This window comes from Sceloporus occidentalis, unplaced genomic scaffold (assembly GCF_023333645.1).
Source record: "Sceloporus occidentalis isolate IW3139 unplaced genomic scaffold, rSceOcc1.0.p SCAF_1, whole genome shotgun sequence".
NCBI classification, from domain to species: Eukaryota; Metazoa; Chordata; class Lepidosauria; order Squamata; family Phrynosomatidae; genus Sceloporus; species Sceloporus occidentalis.
Window position 1 is genome coordinate 140,427,171 of NW_028316981.1, and position 15,725 is coordinate 140,442,895.

General features: G+C 42.1%; 1 protein-coding gene across 3 annotated transcripts in view; it reads left to right on the top strand.

Annotated features, from left to right (window-relative positions):
- The window catches only part of RPTOR (regulatory associated protein of MTOR complex 1), a 539,367-nt gene that overhangs the window by 475,910 nt on the left and 47,732 nt on the right, over positions 1–15,725 (top strand). For 2 of the 3 annotated variants that reach the window (XM_089539327.1, XM_089539336.1), the window contains one exon: positions 4,993–5,040. The exons of the other annotated variant lie outside the window; for it this stretch is intronic. In XM_089539327.1, the coding sequence (XP_089395453.1) occupies positions 4,993–5,040 (48 nt within the window). The remainder of the gene's footprint in view (positions 1–4,992; positions 5,041–15,725) is intronic. 3 annotated transcript variants of the gene reach the window in all.

Below are 15,725 nucleotides of genomic sequence, written 5' to 3' on the forward strand. Positions count from 1 at the left end.
TAGCAATTATTTTTTGTCACTTTCTGATTTCTTCCCCTTGTCTTAAGGCTTTAAAAATTTACCTGGCAACTGTTTTACTTTGGGAATAAAATGAATTTTAAGGGTTTTCTTCCTTGAGAGAGACGTTAAAATTCTGTTTCGGTTGCTCATAGTATTGTATACTGCTGTGGGAATGATAGGGTTATTTTAACCCAGAGAGAAATCCACTCAGTGCAACAAGATAGGCGGAATTAAGCAAGTGCTCTGCAGAAAGAAGACTCTCCACAGAAGTGCTAGCCTTTGCTGTTCAGACTGCAGGGAACAGCTCAGGGCAGGGCTGCAATATGTCTCCTGTCTCTCTCAGCTCATTTTACTCATGTCCTGAATTTTCTGGGTTATGTTTCCCTCTTTACATGGCTAGTGGAACTACATTTGCATTTTAGCAGCCTCTGCTGTTGATTGTTTTCCCTCCATCTTTCTTCTCCACTTCCTAATCCTCAGGCTGTGATGTAATCATCTTCATGAAAAATGGGTCACTGACCTCACAAGGGGATTGAATGAACAGCAGGAGCAGATCACACTCTTAAAGGAGTAGCCATGACCTCTTTGTGTTGCTTCCTCATTTGTGAAGAAAAAGCTAGAGTAGATTAAGCTGCTGGAAGGAAAGAAATCTTAGTGTGTCATTCTTTTGCTGTAGCAAAATATTCGCTGGTACTCATGTAAAAGGAACTCACAGGATTCAGCTGTGTACTGACCATCTATTACAATTACACACAGACACCTCAGCCCCCATTTAACTTTGATTTTGCCTTTGTCCAGCTTTTGCCTTCAAATAATTGTTCAGATGAAATGTGAGGTCTAAGGGTGACAGGATAAAAATGTAAACTTATTCATAGTCTGACATTTTGGACTGTGTATTAGAATGCCTGTGTGACATGGAAAAACAAGCAGTAAAAAATGGTGGGGTTTATGTACAATATGAGTTGATCATAGATCTGTGCTGAGTCGATTTTGATTTATCAACCACCTACTTCTGTTATATATTATTAAATAATTCAGGAAATCAGTGTAGGTGCTACCAGGCCTTGGGTATGCACACTTCATATTATGCTACTCTGAAAGGGGGTATTCTCTGAGATTATCAACAATCAGTCATCAGAATTAATTGAGTACTCGGACATTATGGCTGAAGTATGTTGGCTAAGCTGCTCTGTCCTTTCCCCTGCCACTTTTTGTTCAGTTCTTCTTCCAAACACCAAGAATATCCTTGATTTTTGTGGAGTAGTAAGTACTCTTTGAGACTGCTCTGTACCACTGTTCATTTCTCTTCAAGTTCTTGTGTAGTTTAGCAATGAGAGTGGTGATATGAAAAATATCAAAACATTCATTTATACTGGTGGTGGACACATACATAATCCATCAATATTTAATTTACTTTTGTTTCTATTCTTTTTTCATTCCAATCTTCCTCTAAGGACCTTTGGAAAGTATATATGCCCCCCTCCTTGTTGTTATTTCCGACTTATGGTAGCCCTATCACAGGTGTTTCTTGGAGTGAGTGCATGACTCAGCCAAAGTCACCCAGTGGGTTTCCATGGCAGAGTAGGAAATTAAACCTTTATCTCCAGAGTCATAGTTCTGCACTCATACCACTGTGTCATGCTGGCTTTTACACACACACACACACACACACACACACACACACACACACACTTCTATCTCCCCCCCCCCCCCCCATCCCTGGGAGTAGATGTGGCTAACAGATGATACTGGGAACTTTATAACTTAATAGAGGCTTGGTACACACAGTTCCAAAAGGGCAGGCTGGGGCCGTCATTCGTTGCTGCGCAGCAAAAAAAAGGAGTGCTAAAAAGTGGCTCCTTTTTGTGCCGCCACAAGCAGCCTGTGGCAGCGCGAACATGTCACTGCTGCACTACTCCATTTGGATGCAGTGCAGCAGCGACGTCATCGCTGCGCATGCTGTCTATACGGTGCTCCTCAGCAATGACGCTCTAGTCATGTGCTAGGGTTGCGGGGTGTGTGGGCGCTCCGCCCCGAGGCAACTCTAGCACGTGAAGAGGGCGTCATTCAGGGCCCGTCTGTACCGGGCCACAGATTTGAGCACAAGAATCCCTGGTCCTTGACTTTAGCCACTAAGCAGTACTATCTTCTGACAAGCCTAGAGGGAACATTTGATGTGTCACCATTGCTGTGGGGACACAGGATTGTTCGTAACTGGGCAGCTGCTCTTAACTTTTATAATAATAATAAGTTTTATTTATAAACCGCTATTCCATGTTGATCATAGCGGTGTACAGGTAAAAATTTCAATATCAAATACAAAATACAAGATAAAAATTGCAATACATAAATAAAACTTCAATAAAAACATTTCAAAATACAGATTAAAACCATACATCAAATCCATACATCAAATCCAGGCCAGCTAAATGTGCTCGATAATGCTGTACATATAGGGGGGAGTCATATATCATCAAGGAGCATCGGGGAAGGCTTGCCGAAACAGGAAGGTCTTAAGTCTCTTTTTAAAGAGCAGAGTTCCTCAGGAAGGGTGTTCCAGATCCCAGGGGCCGAAATAGAAAAGACCCTTTGTGAGGTTGATACATATCTCGTTATCAGGATCCTCAACAGATTCTTCCCAGACGACCTGAGTGTGCGGGGCGGACTATATGGGGAGAGGTGGACCTCCAAGTACCCTGGGCCCAAGCCATTTAGGTCTTTATAGGTTATAACCAACACCTTGTATTGTGCCCGGAAGCGAACAGGCAGCCAATGGAGATCATGCAGAATCGGTGTTATATGGTCGGCCCTGGGACATCCAGTGACCAACCTAGCTGCCATATTCTGCACTAGCTTAAGCTTCCGGGTTTGGTACAAGGGTTACCCCATGTAGAGCGCATTACAGAAATCCAACCGAGAGGTTACAAGAGCATGTACCACTGTTTCAAGGTCCCCCCGGCCTAGGTAGGGTCGCAGCTGGCGTATCAGCCGAAGCTGGTAGCAGGTGCTTCTGACCGTCGCATCCACCTGAGAAGTCAGCTGGAGTGACGAGTCCAAAAGCACCCCCAGAGTTTGTTTTTCCTCATCCAGCCCATTACCGACTCCAAGCAGGCATTTAGAGGAGAGATGCCATCAGTCGGGAACACAGAGAAGCATATTTGGGTGTCATCAGCATACTGATAACACCGCGCCCCGTGTCTCCGGATGATCTCTCCCAGCGGTTTCATGTAAATGTTAAATAGCATGGGGGACAGAATAGCTTCTTGGGGGACACCAGATGTACACACTGTACATCTTATCGGAGCAAACGTCCCCCAGCTGCACCATCTGGAATCTACCGGAGAGGTAGGAACGGAACCACTGGAGCGCAGTACCCCCGATACCTAACTCCCTCAGGCGTTCCAGAAGGATACCATGGTCAATGGTATCGAAAGCCGCTGAGATGTCCAAAAGCACTAACAGGGACACGCTTCCACTGTCCATGCCCAGACGGAGAACTTTGTTTTTAAACAAAGAGTCAAATTTGCAGTAAGTCATGATGTATGCCAGTTCTGATGGTGGGAGCAGGTTTTCTGGTTTCAGTCATCATTCCAAAGAGCTAATGTAAATGTATTTGAATGACACTGAAGAGTTTGCGGAGATTACACAGGGATTTAATTCTATTATCCCCTCTGTTGTAAACCGCTCGGATTCCCAGTGATTGGGCGGTATATAAATAAATACTATTATTATTATTACAAATAAGATATTTAAGATGGTTTAACAAAAGCATAGAGCAGGCTCCTGGTTAGGTGTCTAAACAGAGAAAGACACAACAATTCATAACTGCACCTTGGGCAATAGGAATTTGGGACAGCCAGGAGAAGCAAGACACCATGCAAAAACTTCCCTCGATCAGGCCTACAAGACATCCTGCCTGGTCCTTTGGCTGTGATGAGTACTGGCTGCTATCAGAACAGTTGATATCTTCTAATGGAGCAGATGGGCCACCACGTCCAGTCGGTGCCCCTCAGTTTCTACCCATCACCACATCTTTATTTTCCCTGAGACTGAGAAGGTGGGCCAGGATATATACAGCTAGGACAAACAGGCTTTATTCCTGGAATGTGTAGTGTTCTGTGGACAAACCAAGCAGGCAAGCCTCTGTGTGGACTAAAATGCCACATCCTTCTGACTCTGTTTTAGATGCCACTCTACAGCTTTTCTCATTACCTAGTTTCCTTTCTTAAAATGCGAGTTCAAGACCAGCAAAAGGGCCCAAGCTCGACTCAGGCTTGCATCCTTCCGAGGTCGCTAAAATGAGTACCCAGACTGTTGGGGGCAAATTAGCTTACTTGCTAATTAGCTTACTTGCTGTTCACTGCTATGATCTTTGGAATAGCGGTATATAAATAAAACAAATTATTAAATTAATTATTATAACCGCAAATGAAGCCACTTGCAGACCTGATTTCCCCCACTTAAGTGCTTGTTTGAGCAGAACCCCTTTCTAAACTGAGTGCTCATTAGCAAATCATTGAAGTGCACTGTGCTGAAGCCCATTATGTTGCTCCATAGCCATACTGGTGACTCAGAATGTGAAGCCAGAACAACACATATCTTGCTGTTATGTGTTTGCCTTCCTCTGGCCAGGTGTTTTACACAAACAGTCATTTACAGTAGAGTTTTCATTTCTCATTCTCTCCCTTGACAAAGAGATTCTTTCCATTCTAGGACAAGGAGAAGGGCCATTTTTAGAGGGGGAAATGCCAGCCATAAAGATGAAGTCTTTTTTCTCTCTATGGTTAATGGCTTTCTAGGATGGCTTCTGTGAGCAAGCTATTTGTCTTCATAATCTTCCCAACTGGTGGCCTCTCCTGCTACTGCTTCTTCCTAACTCTGTTCTTTTCTGTTCCTTTTGGGTTGCTTTTACTAATCCTTTTAAAGATTTGTTTTGCTTTGGCTGACCAACTTACCCTTAGCATCAACCCCTTAATCCCTGTCTTCTCACAGGTCTGGCCCGAAGGGTTTCAATCTATCTTGACAGAAGTAAACAGGGAGGTGAGTGCTCTCTTTCCTCTTACCTATGAACAGCATGAGAGAGATGGTCCTTCTAATCTAACATGTTGTTTTTTCCTTTAAAAAAATTTTTTTTTGTATTCCTTCTAACATCTCTTAGACTCTATAGGTTTTTGGAAAGCGGGTTAGATTTTTCTGGCCTTCCCATTCCTTGACTTGTATTGCTTGTCCTTACTGAACAGTGTGTACTTTTAAATTATGTAATAGCCTGCTAATATGGGCTTCAGTGTCCACGAGGAAAAGGAGGACATTATGCACTTGCTTGGAGTGCTTGTTCACAAAATATAGAATTGAAAATGTATTTTCAATATACTTGCGTGTAATGATGTTGTGTGAAAATTTTAAGCATGTATGGCAGCAAGGCAGCAAAGTCCAAAATCTGTCTTCTTCTCTGGTTAAAAGGTTGAAATTGCTAAATGTTACTTCTTCAAATGCCTCTGGTGATTTGTACTTGTTTTTAATTTGGGATGCTAATCCACTGACTATGAATAAATAAATGGTAGTCACGGTCTTCCTCTTGTAATCTAGGAATCAGCTTTCCTCCTTTGGCTATTAAAATATCTGGAAAATATTTTGTTTGAAACCTATGGTGAAACATATATTCAGGTCTTTAGACTCAGTCTGCAGAGTCTGTGATGAGATGGAACTTGAAACCTTACTTTGTTGTTTCAGCCTTTAAGATAGGGACAGATGGCTGACACCACAGGACACTGTATGTGTGGTATGTGTCGAAAGCTGATGTAATCTTCTTAGGCACTTTATGAATTATTAATATTCACTAGTTGATAAAGGCTGGGATATGTCTGCAGCAGTTACCAAAAGTAACAGTGTTTGTGATTCAAGCTTCTCTGAAGAGGAGGCCTTTGTACAGTGGGCTCTTGTTATCCACTGGGGTTTGGTTCCAGGACCCCCCATGGATACCAAAATCCATGGATGCTGAAGTCCCATTAAATACAGTGAGGTAATAACATGGTGTCTCTCATATAAAATGGCATAATCAAGCTTTACTTTTTGGAATATATATATATATATATATATATATATATATATATATATACACACACACACACACACACACACACACACATATTCAAACCATGGATGCTACAATCAGTGGATTAAAAAAAATCCATGGATACAGAGGGCTGACCGTACTTTCAATCGTTGGGAAGAATGTGCAAAGTTCAGTGCATTACTCTTGGTATTCTGGCTCCACACATTGATAAATGAGAAGACTAAAAGTAGCAAGATGGGGATTGTAGGGGTGTCCCCTTTAATGAACTGAACATCAGACCAACCTAATGAGGGCAATCAAGATTGATATGCTTAGGCAACTGCAATCTGTTAAAATCCCACTGTGTTCAGAGCTATGTTCATATGTGTTGAATACTTTGGAAATCTCCCAAGTCCTGGGGTGCAGAAATAAGGCAGTTTGATACCACTTTGACTTCCATGACTCAGTGCTGTGGAATTCTGGGATTTGTAGTTTTGTGAGATATTTAGGCTTCTCTGTCAGAGAGCTCTGGTGCCACAACCAACAACAAATCCCAGAGTCCCATAGCATTGAGCCATGGGAGTTAAAGTGGTGTCAGACTGCTTTATTTCTTCACTGTGTTGGCAGACCTGGTCCCCACTCAAAAAAGGGTGTTCAGGTTGAGGTTGCATATTACAACATTAGAGAAAAAAATATGCAAATAAGTCTTTTTGCTTCATGATTTGATATGCAAAGTGCATAGCCATCCTGTAATACATTATAATTAAGCTTAAGGGGCCATTCAGACTACAAAAAAATCTGGGTTTCAAACCAATTCTTACACGTGAAGTTCATATTGGATCCGAATCCTTCACAATCCATGTCAGGGCTTGCACAAGGAAATGCCCCTTACCCCGGGGTATCCAGATTCGGGCTAAAATCCGTCTTTTCCCAAAAGACTCGGGTTTCCCGAAATTTGAACTTGCCCTCGATCATGATCGGGGCAAATTAGGGAGGGATTAGGGTCAGGGGGCGGGCAGAGGTCAGAGCATTCCCTCCCATCATCAGAAGGGAGGGGGGAGGAGGAGAAGGAGGAAAGAGCCGAAAAAAGGGGAATCGCTGGATGCAAAGGGTGACAGGAGAAAGGGGGAAATCAGGGGTGATTTTTGGGCTGCAGAAGGCTGTCAGAGAGAGGTGGGGGTGGAGAAAGTGATGAAGGAGGAGGAAGAGGAGGAGGAGGAGAAAGGGGCTGTGGGAGGAAAGGAGCCATGGAGGGGATCCTAAAACGGAGCAGGAGGAGGATGAAGATGAAGGCGCTGGGGGAAAGGGTCAGTGGGCATCCTCGAGGAAGGAGAGGGTCTGAAGGGAAGAGGAGGAGGAGGAGGATTTCCACGGGGAATTGGGTTGCAGGGCTGCACTGGGGCATGTAGGGAAATCAGGCTCCTGGATTATTGTCAGAGGGAGGTGGGGGGTGATGGAGAAAGCTGAAAGGGAGGAGAGGGTCGGAAAGGAGGAGGAGGAGGAGGAGGAGGAGGAGGAGGAGGAGGAGGAGGATTATTTCCAGGGGGAATTGGGTTGTGGGGCTACGCTGGGGCATGTAGGGAAATCAGGCTGCTTGTTCTACTTTCATTCCCTCTTGCACCTGGATTATTGTCAGAGGGAGGTGGGGGGTGATGGAGAAAGCTGAAAGGGAGGAGAGGGTCGGAAGGAAGGAGGATTGCCCGGGGAAGTAGGGCTGTGGGTCCAAGCTGCGGCATGTAGGGAAATCAGCCTCTTTTGACAACTTATGCGCATTATTTTTTGGGTGCTTGCTTGTTCTACTTTCCTCTTGCTCCTGGATTATTATTATTATTATTATTATTATTATTATTATTATTATTTGTGTTATATGGGGATGCTACAGGAATGCCTGCGCTGCATTTCCATTTTATTCCCAATTGATTCCATGGGTCTACTTTAGTTGGAACTGACAGGTCACACTCTCTCAGCCTCAGTGGAAGGCAATGGCAAAGCTCCTGTAGCAGGAGGAAAAGGGTCAGGTCAAAGGCAAGGCATGAACGGAGCTCACATCAGGCACCCCCCCCCCCTTTTCATATTTTTTTAAAAATTATTTTTGACCAAATATGTGCATGGCTTTTTTTTTCTTGAGGCAGATAGAGCAAGGCTAGCAGCTTGTGCAAGGGGTTTCTCTGCTCGCTTCAAGCAAAGGGGAAATGTTGAGAATGCAAATGTTACAAATGCAAATGTTACATTTTTTGCTCTTGTCAATTAGATAATGATACATGCTTTTGCTACTGAATTCAGAGGCAGCCCTGAATTGCTTTTAACAGCAAAAAAAAAAAAAAAAGGAATGCATGGCAATTGCATCCTTTACTGGCATTTCTGGGGTGAGGAATTTATTATTATTATTATTATTATTATTATTATTATCATCATTATTATTTCATGTGTAAGAGGCATTCTGGGGGAAAGGAGTGGGGGATGCATTAGCTTGCATGGGATTGAAAATGGGGACAGGGGCAGATCTGACCCAAATGCCCACATATACACGCAACACACAAAAAAGAGGTTTTAAAAAAATTGACACTTTGGGGCATTTTGTGCATGGCTCTTTTAAAAAAAGGAGGAGGGAGGACACTTCCGATGGCCCTGCAAAACGTCACCATGACGATCGCTTGATTGACAGCAGGCACCTTTGGCAGCAGGCACAGAATGCATTCGATTTAAAATGCCCCTCTTTTTGTAGTGGGCACTTGCTAACGGAGAGATTCAGGGGAGGGGCATCCGAATCAGCCCAGTTCCTTCCAGATTTTTGATGTCAGTCTGAATGGGGCCTAAGGCTCTTCTATTATTCTACATCACATGAAAGAGAGTGTTGGAATAGGCCCATTTTCTTCAAGGATAGGGTGTGAGACTGCCAACTAAAACCACCAGCCATGGTTTCACAGCACCTCTTCCAACCTCACTTCTGCTGAGAAGTTTGACAATAACTAACTTTGTACAGGGCAAACATTTAAGTGGATGTACTCTTTTCCTTGGTATACTAACAGCTTAAGGAGTTTAACAGATGTGACACAGTTCCTGCATCCCAGACTCCAAACTGTCCCTTTATACTTCAAGAAAGACAGAAAAATGTTCACCCTAACTCCAGTTAGCTCCTTGAAATGCTGGTCCTGGATTCTTTCCAAGCAGGACCAAGCAAATCCTAAGCCATGTTCCATCACTACTTCTTCTCACCCTGAAGAGAAAATGATTTGGCCCTTTGCACAGCTCTGAGAATTTTACTGAAGAAATATTATACAATTTGTTGCCTCTAAGAAATGAATGCATTCTAAAGCTCAAACCAAGCCTGACATGGGGGATATTTTATTAAGATCTCCCACAGTGTTTCTTAGCTAATTAGCTGTCCCATAGCCCTTCTTTGAAGAGTAGCGTAGTGGTTCTCTGTGAGAAGGTGTTGAAATATTTCTCTCATGTTTTTAAACCTTTCTTCCAATGTTAATTCCCCCAAAGCTGATATCAGCCCAGTGTGTGTGTGTATGTGGGGGGGGGGGGGGGGACAGACTTGCTTTTCCTGGTACTCCAACCACTACCACTGTAGATTCATGCAGGCTGTTTGAGTGGGGAGTTTACATCAGAGAAAGGATATGGAAGGAAAGAAGAAAACATCCTCTCCCCAAGTAGTACTTACCCACTCTTCAAAGCAGCTGCTGTTAATTAGCAGATGGTTAATTAACAAAACAAAATAAAAAGTACTTAATGATCCAATTCATAATCAAACTCATGTGTAATTTGAAGGCATTCCAGGCAACCCAAGGGGGGAACTGGAGCATTCCTTGGTTAGGGGGCCCTTCTCAAAATATGCCTTGTTTGGAGATGTGGAGTGAGAAGGAAAGCCTAGGCAAAGGACAGGAAACCTATGGAGTGCCTTGTGCTATGAATGATGTATAATGGAATCCATTGGACCCTTTAAATTTAAAAGGAATTTAATAAAGTGTAACCCATAGAATAACTCTGCTTGCAAGGCAGGAGAAATCAGTGTAGTTCCTCTCTCACTGAGCTATACAGTATTTGTGGTGTGTATCTAAACACAAACTTTCTTAGCCCTGATATGGAAGAGCCTGAAGGAGTCCAATAAGGAGACAATAGCTCTTTTTTTTTCTTTGAAAGGCAGATGGTGAATCCCGGGATCAGAGTGCCTGTAGCATGTGCCACTGCAGACAAAGACAGAGAGAGCAGTGCCTTAAGAGAGGTCAGGCTTTTCATGAAAATAATTAAGGGAGTTGCTGCTCTGATTTGAGGCCCTTTTGGTTCGGTAAATTAAGCTTCGCTCTGTCCTAGATATTCTCCTTTTGTTATGTGAGACTGTGGGTGATGCTTGGCACAGAAGGACTGTCAGTTGGAAGGGCATTTTCAGGAATTAATGATGAATGAGGTAATGCTGTTTTCCCACTGCTGCCTGGAAATTAAAACAGAGATATGCCTCATTCATTAGCCAAGAGTGTGTGTTTAAAAGATCAACCCTATATCTCTGGAATGTTCTTCTATTGTGGCCTGTGCACACTGTTCTGAACTAATCAAAATGCCAGTTGGACCTTGACTTCATTCCAGCAAAGACTGGGAGGTGCAGCAGGAGTGAGGGAAAGAGAACCCCTCTAAATTACATGTGTTTGGATTGCATCCACTTCTGATGCCAACGCTCTTTATAGAAATTTATACAGGGAGCTCTTCCACAGAAATACATCTCTGATTTGGAGGGAATTCAGCAGGGAGCAACTATAGAAAGCTCCAGTTGTTGACATGTGTTGTCTGTCTATCCATCCCTGTATGTCAAGCAGAACTGCTAGCCCTTGTGTGATGAAGTTAGGGTGAATCAAATTTTTCAGCAAGCTTTCTGCAATAGATGTCAAAAGGCCTGCATTGTTGTAGTGTTGTGAAAATACCCGTGCTTTAATGAACCTTGCCTCTCTAGAACCAAAGGCCAATAGTAGCCTCCCTTAGCAGGGGTTCTCACGGAGATATGGTGCCACCTGAGCAGCTTCCCGGCACTCTGAAGCCAGCCAGCCTGGTTGTCTTTCATTCTGCTAGCCATGTACCTGGAAAGGTTACACTTGGATCTTTGAGAATCTAATAGATCCTCATGGGATTACTCTCATGAGGAACTCCTTCTTTTGCCCCAAGATTACAGACAACTGTTCTCCTTAAGTTTTCCCTGTTTCAGAAGTGGCTGAATGTCAGTGATTGATCAATATATGTGGTAGTTACTTCACCTCTGTATTATATCCCCCAAAGTAGGCAGACTCAGAAGGTAAATTAAGATATATTAACAGAGGACCTGGTTTTCACAAATTAACTTTAATCATGCAGACTGCAATATTTCACAAATCTCAAACAAGACCCATCAGCCAATCGGTAATTGTAGGTGTAAAATATTTTGGTAAATCAGTCCAGATCCCCCAAGCATTTGAAACATTCCACTTAGTTAAAAGCAAAGGCAAATAAAAATCAAAAGCTGGAATTCCTTGGTTCTGAATGAGATACCGTTTACTGTTCTCAAGGATACTGTTGTCTGATAGCCTTTAGGGCTGAAGAGCGGGGTATAAATACTATAAATAAATAAAAATAATAAATAAATTGTTGTTGTTGTGCCTTCAAGTCATTTCAGACATATGGCAGCTCTAAGGAGAACCTGTTACAGAGTTTTCTTGGCAAGATCTGTTCAGAGCCTTTCTCTGAAACTGAGCGTATGTGACTTGCCCAAGTTTCCATAGCAGAGAGTGGGTATTCGAATTCTGGTCTCCAGAATTCTAGTCCAACGTTCAAACCACTACCCCACATTGACTCTCAAGAACAATGAACAGATATGAATAGAACATTCATTTTTTGATTCTCACTAGTCTTCATTCTTCTTTCTAATGTTGCCCTTTCAATATTTTATTCACTCCTTTTATTTAAACATTTATATTACAACTTTGTGTCCCTACTGAAACCTTCATGACAGCTAACTACCATTGTGAAAACAAAACATGTTGCACTGTTTTTGCTTAGTAGGACTCCTATATGATGTATGTATGTAAAATATTATTAACCTACCTTTTCCACTTTTAATTTCTGAGGTGGTTTACAACATTGTAGCAAAATCAAAAATGATAAATTAACAATAAGACAGTAACAAATGTCAAACATCATCAGAAGCAGTTAAAAGTTAAGCTACAATAAAATGCAGTTAACATACTATAAAATCTGGAGAAAACTAAAAATAGTTTTTCTTTTGCATCTAAAATAACAAAGGGAGAGAATTCTGCAACTGACACATCATTACTGAGAGAAATCTTTGGGAGGCACCTTTTCTCCTGTGATCTGGTGTGACATCCTACACTTTCATCATGCAATGTGTAGGAAAACCCTTTCTGGGAGAGCAATATTCCTCTTTTTCTGTAAAATCAAGAAAGAAAGAAAGGGCAGAGGGAACTAAAAAGGCTCAGAAAATGGCAGGGTACTGCTGACACAGCTGAAAAGATAAATTGAGGCTGTTATATTTCAGCCACATCATGAGAATGCGTGACTCGCTAGAAAAGACAATAATGCTTGGAAAAGTAGAAGGCAGTAGGGAGAGAGGAAGACCCCAGGTTAGATGGCTGGACTCAGTCAGGGAGGCCATGGCACTGAGTCTGCAGGACCTGAGCAGAACAATTGAGGATAAGGTGTCTTGGAGGTGTCTCATTCATAGGGTTGCCATGAGTCAAGGTCAGTAGGCAGTTAACAACAACAAATGCTAAGTAGCAAGATCATTATCATCACTTGATGACCATCATCACTTGCTTCTTTTTGAAAAGTGTGCCTGAGTGGCCATGTATTAGGGTTGTGCAGCTGGGGAACAGTGGGCATATAAGGAAATTAAATAATAATAATATATCTCAGTTAGCAAAGGAAGTGTGTTGCTGGACATTATTTCTTTCAACAGAAAATTTGATACCAGAGACAGAAACAAAATGGGAAATAATAGGGATATAGGTTCCTACACCACAAAAAAGAACAGTTCAACATGTTTCAATAAATATTTTATTCAGAATTAAAAATATACCCATGAGAAATGAAACAAGCAGGTCAAATGGTTTATCTTTTAAATTCTACATGGTTTAATTGTATTTTAAGGGGTGGGTGGGTTGAGGGTTCAGACTGTATATTTTAATCTTGTAAGCCGCCTTGATTGCATTTTGTGGAGAGGCGGGATATAAATAAATTTTATTATTATTATTTTTTATTATTAAATCAGCCTTGTGTAAATAAAGTAAAAACACATTGAACTTTCTAGAGACCACTTGAATGCTTATTCCCAGATGTGTCAAGGGATTACTTTTGTTTCACCTGCTTCTACTTTTCTTATGATTTCCATTTTGGTGGCCAAACATACTATGTTTTTTTAAACATGCTGGGGGTAGCAAGTGAACCAGGTTTATCTGTTATGTCTGTTTTTCTCTGTTTTGCTGTTCATTCAGTCAGTAACGGATTCTATAGGCACCTGCTGCTGTGGACTGACTCTGGTACAGTAGGATCAGCTACAAGAGAATCCCATTCTTTCCTGGCTCAAGCTTTATTGCATTGTTTACTGTAGATATGCCTCTGCATCTTAACACTGGGAGTCTGTGTTTCTTCATCTTTTTCCAATGCTGATGCTGCTTTTTAAAAAGTTCCAGCTAGACAGATGGCAAGGAAGAAAAGTGTGTCTGGGCAGGCATAAGACTTTGTAAAAAGAGTTTCACTATCAGAGGATTTGTAAACTGAGATATGCCTGTAATAATTTAAATCAATAAAAATAATGTCTTAAATACAATTATTAGTGTCAATTAGAGTTGACCATTGTGCCTGTGGAATTTATATTATATGTTGGCTTATCAACCTACCATTGTTTCAATGGGTCTACTGTAGTTAGGACTAATAACTGGATTTAGGTCACTATGGTGCGTTACAAACGGCCATTTAGTACACGCTCTGCACATCCTAGGGTTAGGAAGGGGCGTGCTAGGGTTAGGAAGGTTCTCACCTTCCTAATCGCCCCTTCTCCCTAGGACGCGTGGAGCACGTACTAAATGGCAGCGCCCATCCACATGGCCGCTGCCATATTTATGTCTTGGACGCACAGCGTCCAGACGTGGCGCAGCGGAAGTGACGCCGTGAGTGTGCGCCTCGCGGCGCCACTTCCAAGGACCAAAAAGGAGCGCCATTTTGGTGCACCTTTTTAGCTGCGCCGGGAAGCCTCGCGGTCTGGCCACTGGGGCTTCTCGGTGTAGCTAGTGGAGCCGGCACCAGACCGCCCGCTTTTGGGCGGTCTGTAAAGTGCCAAAATTTAGTAGCAGATCAGTCTGCTATAGTGATTGTGTATGCCTGTTCATGGAATTGGTCTTTGCTTCCAATTCTAATGCATATATTTCCATTTCACAAATGTTGTTATTTTGGGAATGCAGCATCTTTGTAACACAAAGCACTGTTTTGAAGACAAGCATCTAGATCCCAGAGCAAAAGAAGAAGCAACTAATTATGCACATAATTTTTCACCTTCCAAAACAATATTTGGAAATCCTCCAAAAGAGATCAGTAAAACTGCTTTCCCCCACGTGCACTCACCAATCTAGTATCCCATTCTGATGTTATTTGTCTTTAATTTAATTTAAAAAGAAATCAAGAGTCAGCAAAAACAAGTTGTCCTGAAAACACAAGGGACCTGGAAAGTAAACATGATCCAATAATATATTTCCCTCATTGAAAATAGATAACACTGGAAGCCTCCCTGGCCTTCTAGAATAACAATTGGCTTAGCCTGAAGTGGATCACACACAAGCTGCTTTGTTCCTTTTCATGTAGTATTTTTATTATTAGCGTTTCATCGCCTTCTTTATATTTATGCAGTTATGAATGACTGGATTTATATGCAAAGGACTGCTTGCCACAACAGGGTTTTTTGTTTTGTTTTGGAGGTTTTTGCCTCCCATGTCTCCTCCATGGGTTTGAAAGTACATCATCTAAACATCTCTTGGGCTTCTCTCATCTGCTGCAGTCCTTTGAGGGCAGAGAGTGATGCTGTGCTATCCTGGTTTTTGGCACATGGGTGCCCTCTAGTGACAAGAGATGCACAAGCATTCATGTGGTGATGGAGAGCATTCTGTAGTTCATCAAGGGGCCAGAGAAGGTATTCTTTTCCTTGTTTCCTTATGTATTTAGGCTGTGGGTACCATTGTCACTCATTGTGTGGCTTGTTTGGAAATATAAGAGATCCCATTAAGTAAGTGGTATTGTATGGTATTAAACAAAAGTGTCAAGGAGGGCTAAATTTTAGTGGTCAGAAATCAATCTGGAATCAGGAACACACTATTGACAGAGGGAAGGCAGCATGCATAAAACACAGTAATTGCAGAAGGAGGCAAGGAGTAACAAATATATACAAACATAGACTGGCTTTTTAAGACAGTTAACTTATTTGAAACCTGCAGACAAAGCAGCTTTTTACAGAGCAGAACTGTAAAGGGAATTCTTTTCAAATTCCCAAACTGTGATGAAAGGGGGGGGGGGGGGAGTATTGAAAGGGAAATTAGTATATAACCTGCAAGACTAGAGTCTTGCTCTTTCAGAAATGGTAAATCTTTCATGAGAGCAACTCTCTTTTAGTGATGCATGATTTCCATTAGTTTGTGCTTCC